The following is a 25,780-nucleotide window of genomic DNA, read 5'->3' on the forward strand; positions in this document are numbered from 1 at the left end:
GGTAACAACTGACACTGCAGAAATAAAAGAGATCATGAGAGATTACTACAAGCAACTCTATGCCAATAAAATGGACAATCTGGAAGAAATGGACAAATTCTTAGAAATGCACAACCTGCCAAGACTGAATCAGGAAGAAATAGAAAATATGAACAGACCAATCACAAGCACTGAAATTGAAACTGTGATTAAAAATCTTCCAACAAAGAAAAGCCCAGGACCAGATGGCTTCACAGGCGAATTCTATCAAACATTTAGAGAAGAGCTAACACCTATCCTTTTCAAACTCTTCCAAAATATAGCAGAGGGAGGAACACTCCCAAACTCCTTCTACGAGGCCACCATCACCTTGATACCAAAACCAGACAAGGATGTCACAAAGAAAGAAAACTACAGGCCAATATCACTGATGAACATAGATGCAAAAATCCTCAACAAAATACTAGCAAACAGAATCCAACAGCACATTAAAAGGATCATACACCATGATCAAGTGGGGTTTATTCCAGGAATGCAAGGATTCTTCAATATATGCAAATCTATCAATGTGATAAACCATATTAACAAACTGAAGGAGAAAAACCATATGATCATCTCAATAGATGCAGAGAAAGCTTTTGACAAAATTCAACACCCATTTATGATAAAAACCCTGCAGAAAGTAGGCATAGAGGGAACTTTCCTCAACATAATAAAGGCCATATATGACAAGCCCACAGCAAACATCATCCTCAATGGTGAAAAACTGAAAGCATTTCCACTAAGATCAGGAACAAGACAAGGTTGCCCACTCTCACCACTCTTATTCAACATAGTTTTGTAAGTTTTAGCCACAGCATTCAGAGAAGAAAAGGAAATAAAAGGAATCCAAATCGGAAAAGAAGAAGTAAAGCTGTCCCTGTTTGCAGATGACATGATCCTATACATAGAGAACCCTAAAGATGCTACCAGAAAACTACTAGAGCTAATCAATGAATTTGGTAAAGTGGCAGGATACAAAATTAATGCACAGAAATCTCTGGCATTCCTATATAGTAATGATGAAAAATCTGAAAGTGAAATCAAGAAAACACTCCCATTTACCATTGCAACAAAAAGAATAAAATATCTAGGAATAAACCTACCTAAGGAGACAAAAGATCTGTATGCAGAAAATTATAAGACACTGATGAAAGAAATTAAAGATGATACAAATAGATGGAGAGATATACCATGTTCTTGGATTGGAAGAATCAACATTGTGAAAATGACTCTACTACCCAAAGCAATCTATAGATTCAATGCAATCCCTATCAAACTACCACTGGCATTTTTCACAGAACTAGAACAAAAAATTTCACAATTTGTATGGAAACACAAAAGACCCCGAATAGCCAAAGCAATCTTGAGAACGAAAGAAGGAACTGGAGGAATCAGGCTCCCTGACTTCAGACTATACTACAAAGCTACAGTTACCAAGACGGTATGGTACTGGCACAAAAACAGAAAGATAGATCAATGGAACAGGATAGAAAGCCCAGAGATAAACCCACGCACATATGGTCACCTTATCTTTGACAAAGGAGGCAGAAATGTACAGTGGAGAAAGGACAGCCTATTCAATAAGTGGTGCTGGGAAAACTGGACAGCTACATGTAAAAGTATGAGATTAGATCACTCCCTAACACCATACACAAAAATAAGCTCAAAATGGATTAAAGACCTAAATGTAAGGCCAGAAACTATCAAACTCTTAGAGGAAAACATAGGCAGAACACTCTATGACATAAATCACAGCAAGGTCCTTTTTGATCCACCGCCTAGAGAAATGGAAATAAAAACAAAAGTAAACAAATGGGACCTAATGAAACTTAAAAGCTTTTGCGCAGCAAAGGAAACCATAAAGAAGACCAAAAGACAACCCTCAGAATGGGAGAAAATATTTGCAAATGAAGCAACTGACAAAGGATTAATCTCCAAAATTTATAAGCAGCTCATGCAGCTTAATAACAGAAAAACAAACAACCCAATCCAAAAATGGGCAGAAGACCTAAATAGACATTTCTCCAAAGAAGATATACAGATTGCCAACAAACACATGAAACAATGCTCAACATCATTAATCATTAGAGAAATGCAAATCAAAACTACAATGAGATGTCATCTCACACCGGTCAGAATGGCCATCATCAAAAAATCTACAAACAATAAATGCTGGAGAGGGTGTGGAGAAAAGGGAACCCTCTTACACTGTTGGTGGGAATGTAAATTGATACAGCCACTGTGGAGAACAGTATGGAGGTTCCTTAAAAAGCTACAAATAGAACTACCATATGACCCAGCAATCCCACTACTGGGCATATACCCTGAGAAAACCATAATTCAAAAAGAGTCATGTACCAAAATGTTCATTGCAGCTCTATTTACAATAGCCCAGAGATGGAAACAACCTAAGTGTCCATCATCGGATGAATGGATAAAGAAGATGTGGCACATGTATACAATGGAATATTACTCAGCCATAAAAAGAGACGAAATTGAGCTATTTGTAATGAGGTGGATAGACCTAGAGTCTGTCATACAGAGTGAAGTAAGTCAGAAAGAGAGAGACAAATACCGTATGCTAACACATATATATGGAATTTAAAAAAAAAAATGTCATGAAAAACCTAGGGTTGAAACAGGAATAAAGACACAGACTTACTAGAGAATGGACTTGAGACTATGGGGAGGGGGAAGGGTAAACGGTGACAAAGCGATAAAGAGGCATGGACATATATACACTACCAAACGTAAGGTAGATAGCTAGTGGGAAGCAGCCGCATAGCACAGGGAGATCAGCTCGGTGCTTTGTGACCACCTGGAGGGGTGGGATAGGGAGGGTGGGAGGGAGGGAGACGCAAGCGGGAAGAGATATGGGAATATATGTATATGTATAACTGATTCATTTTGTTGTGAAGCTGAAACTAACATACCATTGTAAAGCAATTATACTCCAATAAAGATGTTAAAAAAAAAAAAATAGATAGAAACAAATGACAACAAAAACACGATGACCCAATAGCTATGGGATGCAGCAAAAGCAGTTCTAAGAGGGAAGTTTATAGCAATTCAATCTCATCTCAAGAAACAAGAAAAATCTCAGATAAACAATCTCACCCTACACTTAAGACAACTAGAAAAAGGAGAACAAAGAAAACCCAAAGTCAATAGAAGGAAAGAACTCATAAAGATCAGAGCAGGTATAAATGAAATAGAAATGAAGAAAACAATAGCAAAGATCAATAAAACTAACAACTGATTCTGGAGAAGATAAAATTGATAAACTCTTAGCCAGACTCATCAAGAAAAAAAGGAAGAGGATGCGTATCAATAAAATTAGAAATGAAAAAGGAGAAATCACAACTGACACCACAGAAATGCAGAGGACTATAAGAGACTACTACCAACAACTATATGCCAATAAAATGGACAACCATGAAGAAACAGACAAATTCTTGGAAAGGTACAATTTTCCAAGACTGAACTAGGAAGAATTAGAAAATATAAACAGACCTATCACAAGACATGAAATTAAAACTGTAATTTAAAATCTTCCAACAAACAGAAGTCCAGGACCAGAGGGCTCTACAGGCAAATTCTATCAAACATTAAGAGAAGAGTTAACACCCACCATTCTCAAACTCTTCCAAAAAATTGCAGAGGGAGAAACACTCCCAAATTCATTCTACAAAGCCGCCATCACCCTGATACCAAAAGCAGAAAAAGATATCACAAAAAAAGAAAATTATAGACCAATAACAATGATGAACATAGATGCAAAAATCCTCAACAAAATACTAGCAATCAGAATCCAACAACATATTAAAAGGATCATATACCATGATCAAGTGAGATTTATCCCAGGGATGCAATGATTTTTCAATATACACAAATCAGTCAGTGTGATACACCACATTATCAAATTAAGGAATAAAAACCATACAATCATCTCAATAGATGCAGAAAAAGCTTTTGACAAAATTCAACACCAATTTATGATAAAAACTCTCAAGAAAATGGGCATAGAGTGAATCTACCTCAACATAATAAAGGCCATATATGACAAACCCACAGCAAGCATCATACGCAATGGTGAAAAACTGAAAGCATTTCCACTAAGACCAGGAACAGGACAAGGATATCCGCTCTTGCCACTCTTATTCAACATAATTTTGGAAGTACTAGCCATGACAATCAGAGAAGAAAAAGAAATAAGAGGAGTACAAATTGGAAAAGAAGAAGTAAAACTGTCACTGTTTGCAGATGGCATGATACTATACCTAGAAAATCCTAACTATGCCACCAGAAAACTACTAGAACTAATCAGTGAATTTGGTGAGGTTACAGGATACAAAATGAATGCGCAGAAATCTCTGGCATTCCTATACACCAACAATGAAAAATTAGAAACAGAAATTTAGGAAACAATCCCATTTACCATCACAACAAAATGAATAAAATACCTAGTAATAAACCTGCCTAAGGAGGTGAAAGACTTACTCAAAAAACTACAAAACAACAGATGAAAGAAATCGATGATGACATAAACTGATGGAGAAATATACCACGTTCTTGGATTGGAAGAATCAATATTGTGAAAATGACTATACTACCCAAAGCAATCTACAGATTCAATGCAATCTCTATCAAACTACCAATTGGCATTCTTCACAGAATTAGAACAAAAAATTTTACAATTTGTATAGAAACACAAAAGACCCCAAATAGCCAAAGCGAACTTGAGAAAGAAAAACGGAGTTGGAGGAATCAGTCTCCCTGATCTCAAACTATACAGTATATCAAGACAGTACGGTACTGGCACAAAAACAGAAATATAGATCAGTGGTACAGGATAGAATGCTCAGAGATAAACCCACGTACATATGGTCACCTAATTTACAACAAAGGAGGCAAGAATATACAATGGAGAAAAGACAGTCTCTTCAATAAGTGGTGCTGGGAAAACTGGACAGCTACATGTAAAAGAATGAAATTAGAACACGACCTAACACCATACACAAAAATAAACTCCAAATGGATTAAAGACCTAAATGTAAGACCAGACACTATAAAACACTTAGAAGAAAACACAGGAAAAACACTCTTTGACATAATCTACAGCAAGATATTTTTTGACACACCTCCTAGAGTAATGGAAATAAAAACAAAAATAAACAAATGGGACTTAATTAAACTTAAAAGCTTTTGCACAGCAAAGGAAACCATAAACAAGACAAAAAGACAATGCTCAGAATGGGAGAAAATATTTGCACATGAAACAACAGACAAAGGATTACTCTCCAAAATGTATAAACAGCTCATGGAGCTCAATATCAAAAAACAAACAATCCAATTAAAAAATGGTTGGAAGACCTAAATAGACATTTCACCAAGGAAGACATACAGATGGCCAAGAGGCACATGAAAAGCTGCTCAACATCACTAATTATTAGAGAAATGTAAATCAAAACTATAGTGAGATATCACCACAGGCCAGTCAGAATGGCCATTATCAAAAAATCTAGAAACAATAAATGCTAGAAAGCATGTGGTGAAAAGGGAACCTTCCTGCAGTGTTGGTGGGAATGTAAATTGATACAACCACTATGGAAAACAGTATGGAGGTTCCTTAAAAAACTAAAAATAGAACTACCATATGACCCAGCAATCCCACTACTGGGCATATACCCAGAGAAAACCATAATTCAAAAAGAGACATGTACCACAATGTTCACTGCAGCAGTATTTACAATAACCAGGACATGGAACCAACCTAAATGTCCATCGACAGATAAATGGATAAAGAAGGTGTGGCACATATATACAATGGAATATTTCTCAGTCACTAAAAGAAACGAAATTGAGTTATTTGTAGTGAGGTGGATGGACCTGGAGTCTGTCATACAGAGTGAAGTAAGTCAGAAAGAGAAAAACAAATACTGTATGCTAACGCACATATATGGAATCTAAATTTTAAAAAATGGTACTGATGAAGCTATTTTCAGGGCAGTAAGAAAGATGTAGACATAGAGAATGGACTTGATGACCTGGGGTCAGGGGGAAGCTGGGGCGAAGTGAGAGTAGCATTGACCTATATACACTACCTAATGTAAAATAGCTAGTGGAAAGAAGCAGCATAGCTCAGGGAGATAAGGTCGGTGCTATGCAATGACCTAGAGGGGAGGGAGAGGAGGATTCGGAGGGAGGCTCAAGAGGGAGGGGATATGGGGACATGGGTATGCATACGGCTGATTCGCTTTGTTGTGCAACAGAAACTAACACAGTATTGTGAAGCAGTTACACTCCAATAAAGATCTATTAAAAAAATATTCTTAGAGATAAAGAGACGTTTCTTAGTGTTAGAAGAGATAATCCACCAGGAAGATATAAAAATTCTAAAATTATCTACTGACAGTAGTTTCACTTTACACAGTTTCCATATACAAAAATATCAGTTATCACAATTTAGTTATATAATACCAGAGTCCCAACGATATGATTCAAATTTCAGTTACCAAAAAATAATTGTAACTGTAGAAAGTACAAACTCCATTAATAGTCTTTCCATCCACAAATCACCATGTAAATAACAACTGAGCATCATGATCAGTGACCAATTACATCACTTCTTTCAAACTGTCATTGATCGTTTACTGTGTATCTGTTATTCAGTTCACACAGAGGCAGAAAAGTGTGCATGTGTGTTGCCTCATCTCCCAGTGACATTTTACCCATGTGACATTTCACAAACATGGATAATCAAAAGAGGGGATCAGCCAGCAAGGATGAAAGTACAGCAAAGAAACAAAAAATTATAATGCTTGAGGTGAAATTTGAATTAAAGGTAAATAGAGTTATAGACGAAAGAGCTGAGTGTGGGAATGCTGATGCTGCTGCCATTTGAGAGACTGGATTTGCAGCCAGAGGAACTTAGTGAAAGTGAAATGATCAGCAAAAATGAGAAAAGTGGTTGTGACAAAAAGGATGAAGATGTCCCAGAGGAAATGATGCCAGGAAAAAATTCACATTAAAAGAACTCTCAGAGACGCTTCATAACATTAAAAGTGCAAAGTACTATAAAATGTTGGAAGCTGCTCAAACTTAGAAAGGAATATGACAATTCACAAAGGCACAGAAAAACTGCTTGCTTTGTAATGTAAGTCATATGAAGCAAAAAAAAAAAAAAAAAAAGGCAAGCACTGTTCAAACTATACTTGGTAGTTTTCTTTTTTTTAAACAAAGAAATGAAACACTTTAATTCTCTGTTTGTAATGTTTTTTTAAATTATAATGAACTAAAATTTACTATTTTTTCACTTCCTTTCACATATATTTCTGAAAATAAGAGAGTTTTTAATATCGTGTCAAAAAGGTCATGTAACTATTATAATTTTTCCCATCATTACTGAGTTTGCTTTGTATAGTTTTAGGATACATGGTCATTTTGTGGTCCCACACTACAAAGTGAGAATTGCCTGCATATTTAATAATATAGTTTCAAAATATATAAATCAAAAAACTGACAAAAATAAGAGAAACAGACAAATTCAAGACTATGGTAAGAAAGTCTGACCCATATCTCACAGTAACTGATGGAAACAGTATACAAAATATCAGGGAAAATATGTATATATCATAGATTATATATATGATATAGGAAATTTTAATGACATGATGGATGAACTTGATCTATGTTAAATACATAGAATGCTATATCCAATAATTTCAGATTACATATTTCTTTCAAAGTACATGTAATATTTATCAATATTAACCAGATGCTATTCCGTAATTCAAGGGTCAACAAATTAAAAAGGTTTGAAACCATACCAAATATAATCTTTGACCACAGAAGACTCTAGCTATAAGTCAAAAATAAAAAGGTAACCAGAAAATCCATAAATGTTTGGAAGTTCATCAGCATACTTATAAATAACTCAGGGATCAAAAAATTAAATAAAAATTAGAAAATATGTTTGAACTGGATAACAGAAATAAGATGTGAAACTTGTAGTATGTCGCTAAAGTCACACTTAGAAGGAAACTTGTGGCCTTAATGCACATATTTTAAAAAGAAAGAAGCTAAAAATTAATTATTTAAGCATCATCTCAAGTTAGTAGAAAAAGTAGAGCAAGTTAAATGTAAACATAAAAGGAAGGAAATAATGTTATTTTCATTATTTCCTTCCTTTTATGTTCATATATGTATATTTATATATATAAGAATACATATATACACACATATATATTCTTTGGTTCTATAAAAACATTAATAAAAGATTAATAAAACTGATAAATCTTTAGGAAGATTGAGCAAAAAAATAAAAGAGAGAAGCCAAAAATTAACAATAGCATAAATGAAAAAAGTCCTGGGGAGCTTGGAAATATTACAAATAAAGTAAGAGAACATTACAAAAAACTTAATGCCAATAAATTCGAAATTTTAGAAAAAATGGACTAATTACTTGGTGGAAAACTCAACTTACCAAAGTTGACCTAAGAAGAAATAAAAAACCCAAATTTTTCAATATTTGGTTTAAAATTTTAACACATATTTAAATATTTTCCTTAAAGAAAACACAGACTCAGATACCTTTACTGATGAATTCCTCAAAAATTAACATCAACCTTTCACAAAATGTTCCAGAAAACTGGTGAAAAAAGGAAACTTACTCTGGGAGTCAAACCTAGCCTTCATCATAAAACCTGACAAGATAGTAAAATTAAAAAAAAAAAAAAAAAAGTAGGAACCAATCTCTAATGAATATAAATGAAAAAAACACTTAAAATATTCACAAATAGGATCCAAAACTATTGGCAAAGGATTATACATAGCCTCCAAGTTGTTATTTTTTTCCCCAGGTATCTAATGTTGATTTAACATTTAAACATTTATCAATGTATACCAAGACAGTGACAGAACAAAGGGGAAAATAATATGGTCACCTCAGTGGAGGCAGAAAAAGCATTTGATAAATAAAATTCAACTCCCTTTTTCTCAGAAAACTATAAAACATTAAGAGAAATTAAAGACTTAAGTAACTCAAAGAAAATGTTAGAAGACAGTATTTTAAAGAGAAAACTCTCCCCAAATTGACTCAGAGGTTCAATAAAATCCCAGTCAAAATTGCATCAGGTTTTTTTTTCCTATGTGTGAAAATTGAAGCTGATTCCAAAATTTATATGAAAATTCAGAGGACCAAGAATAGCCAATACAATCAGGAAAAAAAGGAACAAGTTTAAGACTTACATTATTTGATTTTAAGACTCATAAAAAATGTACAGTAATTAAGATGTAACACTGATGCAAGGATATACAGATCAGTCTGTATACAGATATACAAAAAAGATGTAGAATCTCCACAATAAACAGACCTCCACATACATATTGCCAGTTTATCTGCGATAAAGGTGACACAGTGCAGCAAAGAGGGGAAAAGAAAATTTTAGTTTGAGTAATGGTAGTTCTAGGTCTAGGGAGAAAAAATCTTGATCCCTACCTCACACAATACACAAAAATTCCAATGGATTGTACACCTACATATAAAATGTAAAACAATAACATTTCTAGAAGATAACATAGGAAAGTATATCTTTGTGGTAGGCAAAGACTATTAAATACAGTACACGACAAGCACTAACCATAAAGAAAAAGGAAGATAATTTGAATTTTAGTAAAATTTAGAACTCTGTTCATCTAAATATACCATTAAGAGTAAAAATAAGTAAGCCACAGAGTGTTGGAAAATATTAAATAACATATAACTGGAACAGGATTTACATTCAGAAAATTGTAAAGAAATCATATAAATTAAGAAGAAAATGACAGACAGTCCAATAGAAAATTGAGCAAAAGACTTTAATATGCCCTTCAGATAAAAAGAAAAAAAAAAAGAAGAATCTACAAATGACCAATATACATGTAAAAGTCTCCTAATCTCATTAGTCAACATGTGAATACAAATTGAAACCTCAGGGAGGTACATTTACATACCCAACAGAATGGCCAAAATGAAGACTTTTAAATATTTTAAATATCAAGTAATGGTGAAAATGTAAAGCAACTGGAATACTCATAGGCCTCTGGTGGGAGTATAATCTAGTACAACCAAGTGGAAAATCATTCGGGATTATCTACTAAAGCTGGTCAGCTGCCTAACTATGATCTAGCAGTTCCAAATATATCCAATTGTTTATATACATTCACCAAAAGAAATGTACAGAAGTGTTTATAGCAGAACTATTTGTAATACACAGTACAGAAAACCTAGAAATAAACTATATGTCCATCAATATGGTTAAATAAAGTATGACATATTCATGCACTGGAATTCTACACAGTAATGGAAATGAACTTTTCTGCTAAGTAAAGCAGCACGATGAATCCCACAAATAAAGTTGAGTAAGAAAGAATCAGACACAAATAGTACATTACTGGAAAGTTTTTTACATAAAATGCAAACAGGCAAAACTAATCTATGGTGGCAGAAGTAAAAATAGTAGATGCCTCTGTCATGTAATAAATGAGATGGGGAATGAGAGAGCCTTTTGGGGGGTGATGTTAATTTTCTGTTTCTTGATCTGTGTGGTGGTTAGAGAGGATGTTTACTTTGTAAGAAAATTATTGATCTGTGCATTTCTGTACTTTTCTGTGTGTACATTATACTTTGATAAAATGATTGCTTATAAAGAGAAGTCCAACATTCAAAGAGAGATGAAAATAAATTCAAGATGTAAAAACTTTGCGATGATAAAAGGAAATCTCCTGGCAAGCCATTCCAATGCATCATTTATACACACACACATGCACAATCTATCCACAGCCTTCACAAAAATCCATTTGGGCCACTTACTTTGAGCCAAACCTCATCCTCTCTCTCCAGGCTACCTTTTAGCTGCTTACTCCCTTCATCCTGAGGGCTATTTCCACTGGTGACACAGGGAAACCAGCCAGTAAGTGGACGGTGCTCTGGTAAATCTGGACGGTATGATGTGCAAATCTGAAACGCAATTTCAACCAACAATTAAATGTGGAGGGTGAGAGGTAAGTAAAGACAATGAAACTCTCCAGCTTGAAACCAAAGTTTTCCTCTCTTTCTGAATGCCTAATGATCACATTATCGGCAGAAAACTTTTCTCAATGTAGAAGAATGTCTCAGTGCTCTCCGTTAGCCTCAAGATATAACTTTACCAGGGTAGAAGAATACACATGACAACTCACAGCCCACTGACGACCCAAGGATCTTGCTCAACGAATTGTCCTGGCACATTTCAGGCAACTGCTCCTAGGATTAGTTAGGGAAGTCTGTCCAGGATGATGATTAGATCCTTAGCAGGCAGGATCCACTGGCCCCAGGAGTGAGGCTACTGAATCAGGGAACCACTAAGCTGGGAAAAGGAACCAGGAAAGAGAAAATCCAGGAAATTTTTCCCACTTCACTGTGGGAAGACAGACAGGCTAGGCTAAAAGCCACTTTAGAGAGCTGTCACTAACTCAGAATCTCCCAGTTTTCTGGGCTTCCTGTCATTGGGCACCAGAACTCTTGAGAAAGATGCCAGAATTAGCTGAAGGAGTGTGGCAGGCATGGCTACTTGCCTATCCATATCCATTCCCCTTTCTTTCTTCTTTTTTTTTTCTTTTTATAAATTTATTTATTTATTTTTGGCTGCATTGGGTCTTCGTTGCTGTGCACTGGCTTTCTCTGGTTGCAGCAAGCCGGGCTACTCTTCGTTGTGGTACGTGGGCTTCTCTTGTTGCGGAGCACGGGCTCTAGGTGCACAGGCTTCAGTAGTTGTGGCACGCAGGCTCTAGAGCGCAGGCTCAGTATTTGTGGCACACGGGCTTAGTTGCTCCGCGGCATGTGAGATCTTCCCGGACCAGGGCTCGAACCTGTGTCCCCTGCATTGGCAGGCGGATTCTTAACCACTGCGTCACCAGGGAAGCCCTCCCCTTTCTTTCTTATTAACAAACTCCAATTTTGTTCAAGGTGACAATGTATCAAGTTATAAATGCTCATCTCCTCAGGGTCCCTTACAACTAAGGATGATGAAGTGACCTGGATCTGACCAATGAGATGTTGGTGGAAGCCTATAGTGTCAAAGTTCCCGAAAAGCTCCCATTTTCCCAATAAAAAGAGACTCAGCTAGCACGTATGAATATCTCCCTTTGACCTTTACCCTTCTTCCCACTTGAAATAATGACTTCGTGCCTGGAGGAACAGCAGTCATCTTATGAGCTTGAGGAAGAAAGCTGCAAGCCAAGGATAGAAAGAGGTGAAATCTCAAAGACCCCTGGGTCCTTGATGAGTTCCTTGAACCACAGCACCAACCTTGGCTGGTTCCTCAATCGTCTGGGGGTATCTCCTCAAGGCTAAACTCCAGTAATTCTATCCTGGCCTAATACACCTAGAGAGCTAAATCTTACTTCTGTTGAAATGACTATATTGCTTATTGTTATAATGAATGAAAGAGTTTATTTGGCAATGGAAACATCCAGAATAGTATCCAAAAACTAAAGCCCTTAATCTTCTTTTAGGTACTTAATTATGATTCATAGAAGTCAGTCCTCAGAGTCCTCAGAAGATCTTCTATTTATTTAGGTAGATATTCATGGAAAATTGTATACCTACGGATTTGTTTTTAGTACTCACTCTCAAATTTCTTTAATAATAAAAATTATTTAAATCAAATACTTTGGGGGCTTCCCTCGTGGCGCAGTGGTTGAGAGTCCACCTGCCGATGCAGGGGACACGGGTTCGTGCCCCGGTCTGGGAAGATCCCACATGCCGCGGAGCGGCTAGGCCCGTGAGCCATGGCTGCTGGGCCTGCACGTCCGGAGGCTGTGTTCCGCAACGGGGGAGGCCACAACAGTCAGAGGCCCACGTACCGAAAAAAAAAAATTAAAAAATTATACTTTGATCTTTAATACATATTTTAAATTTCATTTGATCCTTGTAATAAACCACTGAGTTAAATGCAAAAGGTATTATTATACCCATTTTACATATGAGAAAATTGGGGCCCAGAGAGGTTAAGTGACATGTCAAATCTGACTTAGTAATAATCATAATAATACTGGTAGATCCAATAGTGTTATCCAGGTATTCTGACTCTTTACTGCTTCTTTTTCTTCTTTTAAAATAAATTTTCCCAAACACAAAGCCCAAGTGTAATTTCTGATATGTGTATTCTAAGACTAATTTTGAGATGCTTTTGTGTAACTTGAAGTCAGCTATTGCATAGTCAAAGGTTCCTAGATGAAAACCAGTGAATGTAAGTGGGGTGAGGGTGAGGGATGAGATTTAATTGCTAGTCTAGAAGCTTTTCATTTAACATTATCCTATTCTGAGTGCATTAAGAACTAAATTTGGTGTCAAAGTGAGGAGAAAAAAATGTATGCTCACATTAAGTATCTGGGGGAATCACTTCACAATTTTGTTCAGCCTTGACTCTATTCTTCTGGCTTAACTTACCATGGAAGGAGGTTCTCCAGTTACCAAGGAAACAGGACACTTCTTCTTATCTTCGTGAGAAGAATAAGCTTGGGTAGCCCACTGATCCAGGTATCCTTTGGGAGTATAGAGGCCACAGTCTGTGATGCTGGTTTCCTTCTCAAAAGGTTCACATATCCCATCTCCCTCATATATATAGCACAGGCTTGGCTCCCCTGCCAAGAAAAATTTGTATGACATTTGAAAAAGTGTTTTTATACATGTCATGTAAAAATAATGACCTTTTTTTCTCCAGCCTGCTAAAGAGAAGACTGTAATTACCAACTCGTCTAATGCCCACCCCAAATATATAGACAACACACGCGCGCGCACACACACACACACACACACACACACACCCCTAAAAAGAAGGATACTTTTTCATGGGGAGAGTGGTAAAATCCATTTATATAATAAAAAGTATACAAAGGGGGTGGGGTTGGGGGAGAAGGAACAGGGAGAAAAAAAACAGCTGTGGGCTGGATATAGAAAGAAATTTTAAGGAACCATTGAGCAAGGTACTTAGGGGAAGATGGCGATACAAGAGAAGTAAGCAAAAGAATAAAGGAAATTTAAATAGATGGTAGGATGTATTATGTACTTGAATCCTCTTCACAGTTTTTGAAATATTAAATAAAACATTTGAGGGATTTGTTTTCAATTAAATTTTTGCCGCTGTGTTTCTTCAACTAACTTGCTCTGAAATGGACAAATGGGCTCCAGGTTTATAACGATTACACGTGTATTATTTCTTTTAGTCTTAAAACAACCATGTGAGGTATGTATTTTTTGTTTGTTTCATCAATAGACAAACTGAGTCTCCATGATTGTGACTCACCAAAGTTCCCTTGACGCAGAAGCAATATCACTAGGCTCTGAGCCAGGCTTACACAAGGCAGGTTCAGGAGCTCTCTCTTACTCCACACTGCCTCAAGCCAAGGCAGAAGGACTGTCTTCAAGAGCAAACGTGTGAGTAATGAATATGTGAGAAAAACCGTTGGGCTTGTAAAGCAAGCTGTATCCCCTGGACAAGTCCATACTTGCTCATAGCATAACTCCTACTAAGTGAACAGTCTGTACTAACCATAGATAGGTAAAATAGCTTTCTTCAAATGTAAAAAGCTGAGATGCAGTTATAAAGCCATTTATTAAGTACTATTGCATTTTCTACCCATATTAGTAACATAATTCTAATTCCTCATTTCTACTTAAAATACTAGGACATGCAAATAAGATCAAGATTTAAAATAAATCAACACATAGGTACACACTCAGTAACATCATCACTAAAATTAACTGTTACTATACCATTCTTTTTATTTTAAATTCTTCACAGAAATACCACAAGACGGTTCCAGTAATTTTTCAGCTGCTCATCAATATGTAGTTACTAATTATTATCCTTAATAATTTCAAGTCTAAGACCCTTCTGTGGTAAATCTACCTCTACTTGCCAGGAATAAGCCACTATTCCTAGGACTTGGTTCTAAGCCTATTTTGGGTTTTAAACTCCTGCATTCCATTAAAGCCATGGTCTTTCTAAGTCACTCCCCTAAAACCACTATATGTGTATTTGGAATGACTTCTCCATGAGGATTCCATATATATATATATATATATATATATACACACACACACACACACACACACACATATATACATATATATATACACACATATGTATATTTTATATGTATGTTTATATGTATGTGTACTTTATACACACATATACATTTTTGTGTGTGTATAGTTTATATGTATGTACATATTTTATATACACATAAATGTATATGTGAATATATGTTTATTTTTTATTTTTTTTATTTTTATTTTTTGGCGGTGCGCGGGCCTCTCACTGCCGCGGCCTCTCCCGCTGCGGAGCACAGCCTCCGGACGCACAGGTCCAGCGGCCATGACTCACGGGCACAGCCGCTCCGCGGCACGTGGGATCCTCCCGGACCGGGGCACGAACCCGTGTCCCCTGCATCGGCAGGCGGACTCTCAACCACTGCGCCACCAGGGAAGCCCTATTTTTATAATATATATTTATCACATACTTTTATAACATACATACATATACATGTTTTGTTTTTCTATATAATCCAGTGACTGTTTCTCCTTGCTTCTTCTCTATTTTTTGTTTACTATGAAAACTTTTGCCTCTGTTTCTTCAAATCCATGAAAAAATAGCAGACCACTTTTACAACACATTTCACAATGGTTCCTTCAAAATTAATCTTTTGAGAAATAATGGAATAGAACTACATCCTTAGCATACTATGAGCATATTACTCACTGAAACAAATGTCTAACTGTGGAATAGATCATTCTAACTTTGCCCTGTAAAGTTAAAATAATTTAGCTATAAAGTTAAATGAGACTTGAGCTGCACTGGTGAAGGCAGTGTGTGTGTGTGTGTGTGTGTGTGTGTGTGTGTGTGTGTGTGAGTGAGAGAGAGAGAGAGAGAGAGAGAGAGAGAGAGAGAGAGAGAGAGAGAGAGAGAGATGAGCCCACTATGTGCTACCAGAAAGAAATGATGCAAACAGAGGTGGCATTAACAAATACTTGTGTACAGAAGAGGGGAGGTAATCGGTTCAGTGTATTCTGCACAGCCAGACCACAACTAGAGTATTGAATTCCTTTCTGGGCATTGACCACATGAAGCATGCCAGGTTAGGGTAAATAGGAAAGGGTCTGGAAACCTAATCACATGAGGGGATGTTTGGATTGGAAAGGAGAATAATGGGGAGGCATTTCAAATATCTGAATGGTAGTCAAATAAAACTGGAAAAAAATTTATCCTCTGTAGTTTCATAGCAAGGAAAAAGCACTTGATTAAGAATTAGGAAAGCTGAGTTCCAGTGCTGGCTCTGCAGAGACCTCGTTGTATGCCTGTGGATGAGTCACTAAAATGCTCTGAGTCGCAGTTTCCAAACCAGAAAAGGGGAAAAGAATTTTATAACAGATAATGCTACTTTTAAACAGAATGGTCTCTTTCAAGGTGCATACTTTACTGCTAAATGCATGTAAGCAAAAGCTAGAGACCCATCTCTCAAGAACTGGTAGATTTCTATAAGGGAAGGAAGCTGGACACAGGAAGGGATAAGGGTCTCTATTAGACTTGTGGCATATGGTGGGCACTGAACATGTTTTGTTAGATGGATGGATGTAAAACTACTAAGGTTTTATAATTTTTTATTCTGCTCTGGAGAGCAGGGGCATTTGTGTGTTCTGTATAGTATTTAATACCTTAATAAATTCTACATAATTATAGTCATACCTGACTTTACCTTGAGATTTAGAAACATTAAAATATTTTTAAATGCACTGCTTTTTAAAGTAATTTGATGAGTATATTGCACAGAATCACTGCAATGTATGCATAAGGGAATGGAAAAATAATCTACAAAGAAGCCTGTTGATGGTTTTAATCAGAATTGGGAGAAGTGTTCTAGAGGGCCTTCCTTGTATCAAGAGACTAGAGTCAAAGCCACCTAGTAATAATTTATCACCAGTGATTCACCAGGATTAAGAAATGTTATGACCCTCTGCCATTCTTGATGATCTTATCTATTAAACACAGACACCAAGAGATATCTTGTACTCCCTTTGGCTTAAAACGGACCCTACCCTAATTTTTATGTAGAATCTGTGGGATTGTGCTACTTGGCTGACAGTCTGACATTAGACATGAGGACCCAAGAGCAACCCTGGGTAACATTAATCTAAGAGGCAGGGTGACCTAGTGGTTTAACATGTAGACTCTAGAGCTTTGCTTCCTTAGTTCAAATCCTGACGTCATCACTTCTAGCTGTATTAAGAGAAAGCAAGTTATTTAGGCTCTCTGTGTCTCCGTTTAGTCTCCCCATATTTATTGTAGGGATTAAATGGGAAAATATATGTGAAACAATTAGTGCCAGGCACACAATAGACACATCAAATGTTATTGTTATTATCAGTAAGAGCTCACAAAAATAAGACACGGAGACTCCTCCAAAAATAGGACATAAGCCTAGGCAGGTGTTTCTAAACTCACCTACACAGTTGAAACCTTCCTCTAGTTCACATGCCCTTGAGCAGCCGTCTCCACTCAAAAGGTCTCCATCATCACACTCTTCGCCCAGGCTCCTAGAAGGTAAAAGTGTACATTCTTATATACATACATACATAAAATGATTCTTCTTGTTTGGTTACCATCACTTCAAGTTCTTAAAACTCCTTATTATGTGTTTAAAAATGCAAGCTGGAGAGAAGTAGGAGCTAAGAGAATGCTTTTACAGGAAAAGTAGCTCATGGTTCAGACAGATTAGGAGATCCACCAGGGGTCCTGCCAGTGTTTCCGGAAGATGATCTTACACTAGAAGAGACCTATCAACCTCATAATGAGGGGAACCCTGAAAGTAGTTAGCTGATCTAGTGAGGAGGAAACCTGCCCATCTACGTGTGGCTTTGTTTTCTATCCATTTTCTTACTGACAAGCGATATCCAAAGTGACAACTTTTAGCTTCTAATAAAAATTTATTAAACTAGAATCTGAGGATGACTTCTTGGGGATCTGTGATCCCATTAGAATGGATCTACACGTTTCCGCGTTTTAAACAGTGGATTAAATGATTTGTACAGCTCCTTCCTGCTTCATGTGTAACGGAGTGCCTCTAGCTGAGGCAAAGCTGCAGTTCAGAGATATCTTCTCATTGGATGGCAGAACTAAGTATGACTGTTTACAGAGAGGGAATACAGGCAGAGTCTAAAGGAACATTTTGATAAAGAGCCTTGTGAGGCCCAGTAGCCAAGCAGGTGTTGCTACAGGTGAAGCTGTTTCAAAGCTCAGGCTAGAATGTGTAATATCAGATTAGGAAGAGGGCCCTTGCCTCTTTCTGCCCGAGCTCCGCAGGCAGATGTGGCACCATGGGGCATCAGAAACTCCATCGGAGGACTGCTGTAGGAGATGCTACGACATAAAGCCAAGTAGTTTGTTCAAGGAGGACTCTGTCTGGGCAGTAATGGTAATGTAGTCCTGCAGACACCTTAACTAGAGGGAAGCAGACTTAAAATGGGGCAGCCAGGGAGAACATCAACAACAGCCAGATTTGCTCTGTGCATATGTGAGGCTTCCCCAGGGAGATATTTAATTGAGATGGAGGAGGAGAAGGGGCAAGCTGAGACTGAGTAAGGCAGAAGGTGGCAGCAAACTAGCAAGGTTTGGGTATTAAAGTGACCTCAGTCGCTTGATATAGTTCTGAGGTCTGCAAACATTTGCTGTTTATATTTCTATGAAAAGGAGTAGACTTACAGTAAAGCTTAGGAATCTTAGAAGATTGAAAAGATAAACAATATTTAGTAATTACTAAACAATGGGATGAAACCCCAAGAAAGGCTATAGATTGCTTTCTATTAGGTCTTCGAGATATAGGATACTGGGAACTCCCTGGCGGTCCAATGGTTAAGACTCAGTGCTTTCATTGCCATGGGCCCTAGTTCAATCCCTGGTTGGGGAACTAAGATCCCACGAGCCGTGCAGCGTGGCCAAAAAAAAAAAAAAAAAAAAGGTTTAAGGTACTTTTCCTTGATCTGGGACATTTGCGGCTTCCCCGGTGGCGCAGTGGTTGAGAGTCCGCCTGCCAATGCAGGAGACATGGGTTCGTGCCCTGGTCCGGGAAGATCCCACATGCCGCGGAGCGGCTGGGCCTGTGAGCCATGGCCGCTGAGCCTGCGCCTCCAGAGCCTGTGCTCCACAACGGGAGAGGCCATGGCAGTGAGAGTCCCGCGTACCGCAAAAAAAAAAAAAAAAAAAAAAAAAAAGTCATCTTATTAGGATGCAGGATCTAAGACAAATCACAGTGCCCAGCCTTCTAATCTCCTACTCCCAGCAGCTTTATATAAGTAACATATTAGGTTAGATAAGCATTCAGAACAGGTTAATATAGGGTGATCACTGGGACACGGAAGTATTCAGTGCTAAATTCCGGCAAGTCCCAGGCAAACCAGAATGAATTAGTCCTCTAGATTGATGTCACTAAAGGGTAATGGAAAAATGAATATGGCATGTTAAGAAAGCAAAGAAGTGGTTCCATTTTTACCTTGGTGATTTTATGGAATAGCTGGAAATTACATTACAATCAGGTCTTCCAGGGATCAAATGAGCAAGTGAAGCTCAGAAAGCTATACTGATTTTCCTCAGGTCACACAGCTCATTAGTAGTATAAGACCGGCAGCTGATCCAAAAGCTATCCTCACATCCTCCTTCAGCACCATTTGGCAAGTAACCTTCTCCACCATGAATTCCTGCCCTGAGTCACTGCCCAGCAGTTGTTCTCTGAAACCTGAAGAGGGTCCCCACAGAATCAACCCCCATATCTATGACTGGGGTGAACTCTAAATAAAAGTGGGCCCATCCTTAACTATGTAGAGATGTGACTGACCACTCAAGATATCTACTAGGTCCTAGATTTTGTTTAATACTTGAATCACATAGTGCCCTGCCCCTTACATTTCCCAAACCAGTCAAGCTGAAACTTGAGGCTAACCCTCCTTGTCCAAGCAGGGCAGGGCATCCTCCCTCACACAATACCAGGCATACAGTATGTCCTCACCTTGCAACCTTCCCATCTCCACAGTAAGGAGCTCCATGGATGTGGCTCAGAGGAGGTGAAGCTTCTCCCAGTTCTGCTCCAGCTGCAGCTTGAACTTGGTACCGATACATCTGCCCAGGTGTGACCTCCCTGTGGAAACCAATGGGCTGTAACCACCATATCCAGGAAGTGGGGCACACCCTGGGCCCTTTTCAGATGGTTTGCAGGAGTTTAAAATAAATATTACAGGGAATATAAATGTTAAACATATGCCACATTGTTTGAAACAAAGATCAGGGCATATAGTCTTACAGAACAGCAGAGTATTTGAAACCATATTCAGTTCTGTATTTCCAGTACATTCCACATAGTGAATGTACAACAAATGCTTGTTGAATTAAAACTGAACTCAGCTAAGTCCTAGGCAGTCCTAGGCAATCTAAGAGAATGGTATTTCGAGTGTATCTTTACCATGTTATATATACACACACAGAAAACCACCAATTATTGAAAACCTAGTCTTCTGTATCATTCAAGGAGTCATAGGAACGGAAGATGAAAGTTTCAGAGTTTGGTCTCAGCAAGGCCCTTCTTGGGTCTGTGAATCAGAGTTTTCTTGTCTCTCAAGAGAATTCTTATCTTGAGGAGGCAGAATGCTTACAAGGAAAAGCCACTCTCTCCTAGAAGGAGGTGAGAACACCTTCCATCATCATTGTGTGGCTGCAAGAAATTCCACAACTGGAAATGCATTAAATGATTCCCCACCTCCAAACCTCCAAAATACATATAAACCAGGAATGCAGTTATCAATTGACACCTGAGATGGAAGGAGTTGATCTGATTCTATCTAGAGCCCAACTGCACTGATCAAGTGGAGAACGTGAGACACTGAACATTTGCAAAGGGGAAGGGACTCAAGAGGGAGGTTGCTGGTTCCAAAGACAAATTCTGCCCTCAACTTAATTTTTGTCCAGTGCCTGCCCTAATTGGAAAAGTACCACTAAAGTCAAGCTAGGATGGGAGTGACCTAGGAGAACAGGATCTCAAAGGGTTGTTGGGACTGCGTGAGTGGTGCCCACAGATCTCCTGCCAAGACCCTCTCTTCTTTAACACACTCTTCGACTCCACCACAAAGCCTCTACTCTTTCGCTTGATGCTGCAACAAGCAAACAGGAAATGTCGTGGGGTTTCAAAAACAGCTTTAAACACCTCTGTACTGGCTTTCAGTTATTTTAGTAGGAAAGACACATAAATATGAAAGACATAAATTTCCAGATTAGCTTTCTGTAGGGAAGCACTCCTCATCAGAGTGCCAGATATTTCCAAAGCAAAACCAGTTTTATATCCTAATCAATTCTGATGGCTTCCCTTTCGCAGGGTGGTTTCTGTCTGACTTCTCATCCAGCCATGCATAAAAGTCTCATACTGCTCTGTGGCTGGGAAAGGATTGGAAGGAAGCGTCAGGATATGTTTACGCTTCTTGTGGAGAAAACTCAGCAGCAGGTAGCCCCGACCTCCAATGAGCTGAGTTTGTAAAAGGTAATGTGTTACTAAGGAAAGGGAACCAAGATGAGACTCAGTCAGAAAATTGGATTTTAATCTTGAGCTTGCCGCTTACAAGCTCTGTTCAACCAAATTAAAGTTAAGCCTTAGTTCTCTCATCTATAAAATGGGATATTATTGACCTTAAAGGTTGTGTGTACAGGTGTGGGTGTGTGTGTGTGCACGCATGCACGTGTGTATATCAAGTTAGATAACAAATATCATTTTAATTGCCTTACTAAAGAAACCCCCCCAAAATATATTTTTTTCTTTTCAAATCCATCCCATGATCTATCCTCCTATTTTGCATGAGCTTTTTGACCATTTCACTGTCTTCTAGTTCTAATTCATAGAGCTAATGAGGGGAAAAAATGTAGTAAAATTCAAGGTGAACATTTTTCTCTACTCTTTTGTAGCTGTGGCAGACTGAAAAATGGCCACAAATTCTTCCCATCCCAGATGCATGCATGCCCTTCTGTGATGTGACTTTACTGTTTCTCTCATCAAGAAATAGAATTGATTTTGCCACCCGCAGAATCTGGAATTGACTGTGACCTGCTTTGGCTTGTGGAATGATGTCATGAGTAATGTAAGCAGAAGCTTGAAAAATGTGAGTGTTTGGGGACTTGCCATCCCTGCTTCTGGAAAGCCTTCCACCAGCATGAGAACAAGCCCAGGCAAAGCCTCCTAGTGAAGGAGAGACAATGGGGAAAGAGAACTTCATCCTCCCAGCCATGTCAGTGTCTTAGCTGAGCCTCCAATGAGTGCATGAGGTCACCTGGGGCCACCTAGCCCTGGCCAAGCGGGTCCAGGTGAGTACACACAGCCAACCCATAGAACCATGAGAAATAGTGTTTGTTGTTTTAACCCACTATGTTTTGTGATGATTTCTAATGCATCGAAAACTAACCAACATAGCACCTTTGATAAAACTTTTGTTTTACCCTGAGTTCTGCCCTCAGGGCAGCCTCTGAGGAAAATTATGAGGTGAGGAAAATTTGCCTTTAGAGATACCAGCCTCCTACTCTATGGACATTGAACTCTTTAAGCCAATGATCTTATCTTAGTCTGCGTCCCCACCACTGAGCACACAGTGCCAGGAGCACTTAAGAACTCACTAAATGTAGAAAGAACAGAAGAAAGAGAAAGAGGAGGGTTGGAAAAGAAGGAAAGAGAGAGGGAGGGAGGGAGGGAGGGAGGAAAGAAAAATGAATGAGTCATGAACGTAGAGTATAGTGTCTGCAGGACCCTTGGCTTCTCTGCTTAGCTGTAGAAGAGGTGACTGCAACCTTTGAATGGTATAGGAGCTGCGGCAGATTATTTAAAAGTTATTTAAAAGCAAGGATCAAAAATCAAATTGTGTTACCAGATAGGAGTATCTGACTCTGATCAACTTATTTATGGCAATTAATATTTTCAGTCCAACTGAAACATATCAAATACTAACCTCTTTTTTCCATAACCGTAAAGATGGCATCATCAGTCAGAACACCTGCTTGCCCCTTCTGGGAAATACTTTTGTTCATCTCAGAGATGCCACTTTAGAATAAAACCCCCTCTGAGAGTCTGAACATTTCTCCAAATAAGGGCATATCAGAATATTAAAAAATGGAGAAAAAGGAAGCCAAACCCACTCCCAAAGCCTCAGGAAGCCCCGTGGTTTAGAAAGCCCTACTGCCCAACTCACACGTCTGTGAATTTCCTGTGAGGATGTGTCACCACCATGGGCAAGCCACTGGCAAATGGGGGTTCACGGAGGACCTGGTACCTCACGGGCCTGCAGCCAGAACACAAGGGACTGTGGGGCTGAGAAGTCAGGAGAGCTGCGTCAATCTCCATCCGCTCATCAAAGGTGTAGACTTTCACCCCCAAGACTTTCCCATCAACGTGCAGTTTGATAGTGAGTGGGGTGTCACAGAAAGTGTCTAAGGGGCCTAGGTGCACGGACTCCTGGTGTTCCAGCAAGATCTCTGTGTCAAAAAGCGCCTGGGAGGAGTCCATGGAGAGGTAGGTGACCCATAGGGTAAGAGTGTCAGCTTGGACTGGGTGCTGGAAGAGCAGCTCCAGGCTACAGCCTTCTGCAGGGCAGGGGACCGTCATGTTCATGTGGTACAGGTGGAGCTCTGGACTCCAGGCCTGCAAGCTTGGCTCACAAGGTTGATCCACGTCTGGAGGCCCTGAGGGAGATGAACAGAAAGACAGACGCATCAGGAATCACCATTAAAAATCTGAAAATGAGTCGCCCCTATCAAGGGCCAGAAAAAAGAATGAAGCAGAAGAGAACTTTGAGCAAATTCTTAGAGGTTAGATCTTAAGTGTTACTGAAGACAGAGGTGTAACAATTCAAAAGTACTATGTTCCAAATCACCACTTTCTGGTGCCCTTTAACAAGAGAAATCCAGCATGGCATTCAGAATGGAGTGACCCAGAGCCTTGGTGGAAACATGAGGCCGATACAGGTAAGGTAAGTCATGTCCTTAAAGAATCCTTGAGCAGAAGAGAATTATTTGTACTTAGTTTACTAATAATTTATGATAAATTAGTGCTTCTGAAGCCCTGTTTTATTTACTAATCAGGCCAATGTTTGTTTCAGGCTGTTGCTACAATGTTTAATTAGGCTTTTCACAAAACTTCTTTCATACCCTAAGATCATACCGTAGCAATCCTTCCAAAGGACTGTTAGCCAAACTTTAAAACCATACATTGAAACTTCCCTTTTAGTTCAAATATATGTAAGCCAGTAGAGCACTACACAGAGGAAACTGCCGGCAGGAAATAGAAACACTTTTCTTGAGTGGAAAAAAAAGGAGATTCAGTAGCCAAGTAAAAAGGTAATGGTGAAAAATCAAATATCGCAAACATATAAAGTCAGCTCTGTGGAAATAATCTATCCAAGGTGGTTTCTCCTATAACACGAGGGGAATTGAAAGAAAACTGCTAAATTAGGAAGCAGTAGTTAGGCTGTAATTGGTGCTGTGCATTAGCTGTGTGACTGTGGCCAGTCTATCTAAGCCTTGATTTCCTCATTTATAAAATAAGCACTATTTAACCCCTGCCTTACTAGATTAGTGTAGAAGATCTATACAGTGTTCCTTAGAAATATTTGCAAACTACATTTGCAAAAATAGAATGACTTAGCCCTTCAGGATTTGGAAAATAATGTTCCAAAGCCCAGAGGAAATAAGTTCAAATGTGTGTGTGTGTGTTACATCTTATGATCCCTATTGTTTCTTCCCTGTATTGTGAATCCATTCATTCATTAATTCAATAAAAATTGACTGTGTACCTCTTTCACACCTAGCACAAATCTAGGTATCAGAGATAGAGTAGTGAACAAGAGAGACAAAAGTCTTGACCACATGTATCTTACCATAGGGTGATAGGTACAACAATAAATAAAGAGGCATCAGTATAATAATGTCATCTCTGAAGAAAAATAAAGGAGGATAAAGGACTAGAGAATAATGGTGTGAGGCTGGGGGCTATTTTAGATCAGGGAGACAGGGAAGTTCTCTCCAAGAAGATGATATTAAGCAGGGAATATGTCTGGTTCAATTTTCTATTCCTCATAGCATTCAGAATGTAGTTGGGGGTCAATAAGTGTCCATTAAGTGTCATTAAATACATTTTGATCATATCTGTAAATATATGTGTTTGTGTGTGCTCTGCTGGGGAATCAGTTCCTTTCATTTTATACATTCAAAATATGACTTGATTCTTCACCTGTTCAAAGCAAAGGAATACCAGTATTTCCTCGCAGTATTTTCCCATAGGCATCCCCCAATACTAGCAGAGTAAAGGCCCTTGGAAGCCAGCTCAGCAGCAGCACTGTCTGTCAGAAAGTTTTTATTATGATCTCATGTAAATAGATGAAGTGGAGGCCCTAAAAGTTTGGTATGCCTGGAGACACAGTACAAGAGTTAGAACCCAGAATTTCTAATGCCTTTCACCTCTACCAGAGAACTTTAAATTTTTCCAAGAATTAAAAAGAAAAAAAGTACAGGGCCAGAGAGTCAAATGGGCATTAAAACACTAGCACAGGACGAACTGTTTGCCACAAAAATGGCCTTTTATGAAATGCCAATCTCTAAATGAGTCGTACTCAGTGCCAATGTAAATTTTATAGTCACCTTCCATTCTCCCCTGAAAAATCATT

The 25,780-nt window shown here is 38.4% G+C and overlaps 1 protein-coding gene and 1 long non-coding RNA gene across 2 annotated transcripts in view; one reads left to right on the forward strand and one right to left on the reverse strand.

Moving 5' to 3' along the window:
* The window catches only part of PAPPA2 (pappalysin 2), a 314,606-nt gene that overhangs the window by 137,896 nt on the left and 150,930 nt on the right, over positions 1 to 25,780 (reverse strand). Inside the window, exons 8-12 of the mRNA XM_049715361.1 lie at positions 23,312 to 23,801; positions 20,104 to 20,232; positions 17,547 to 17,638; positions 13,493 to 13,686; positions 10,874 to 11,020 (exon numbers count right to left, since the gene is read on the reverse strand). Of these exons, the coding sequence (XP_049571318.1) occupies positions 10,874 to 11,020; positions 13,493 to 13,686; positions 17,547 to 17,638; positions 20,104 to 20,232; positions 23,312 to 23,801 (1,052 nt within the window). The remainder of the gene's footprint in view (positions 1 to 10,873; positions 11,021 to 13,492; positions 13,687 to 17,546; positions 17,639 to 20,103; positions 20,233 to 23,311; positions 23,802 to 25,780) is intronic.
* The window catches only part of LOC125965659 (uncharacterized), a 248,133-nt gene continuing 224,176 nt past the window's right edge, over positions 1,824 to 25,780 (forward strand). Inside the window, exon 1 of the long non-coding RNA XR_007479852.1 lies at positions 1,824 to 2,280. This is a non-coding gene — a long non-coding RNA (uncharacterized LOC125965659). The remainder of the gene's footprint in view (positions 2,281 to 25,780) is intronic.

The sequence above is a fragment of the Orcinus orca genome, chromosome 1, assembly GCF_937001465.1.
Source record: "Orcinus orca chromosome 1, mOrcOrc1.1, whole genome shotgun sequence".
Taxonomy (NCBI): Eukaryota; Metazoa; Chordata; class Mammalia; order Artiodactyla; family Delphinidae; genus Orcinus; species Orcinus orca.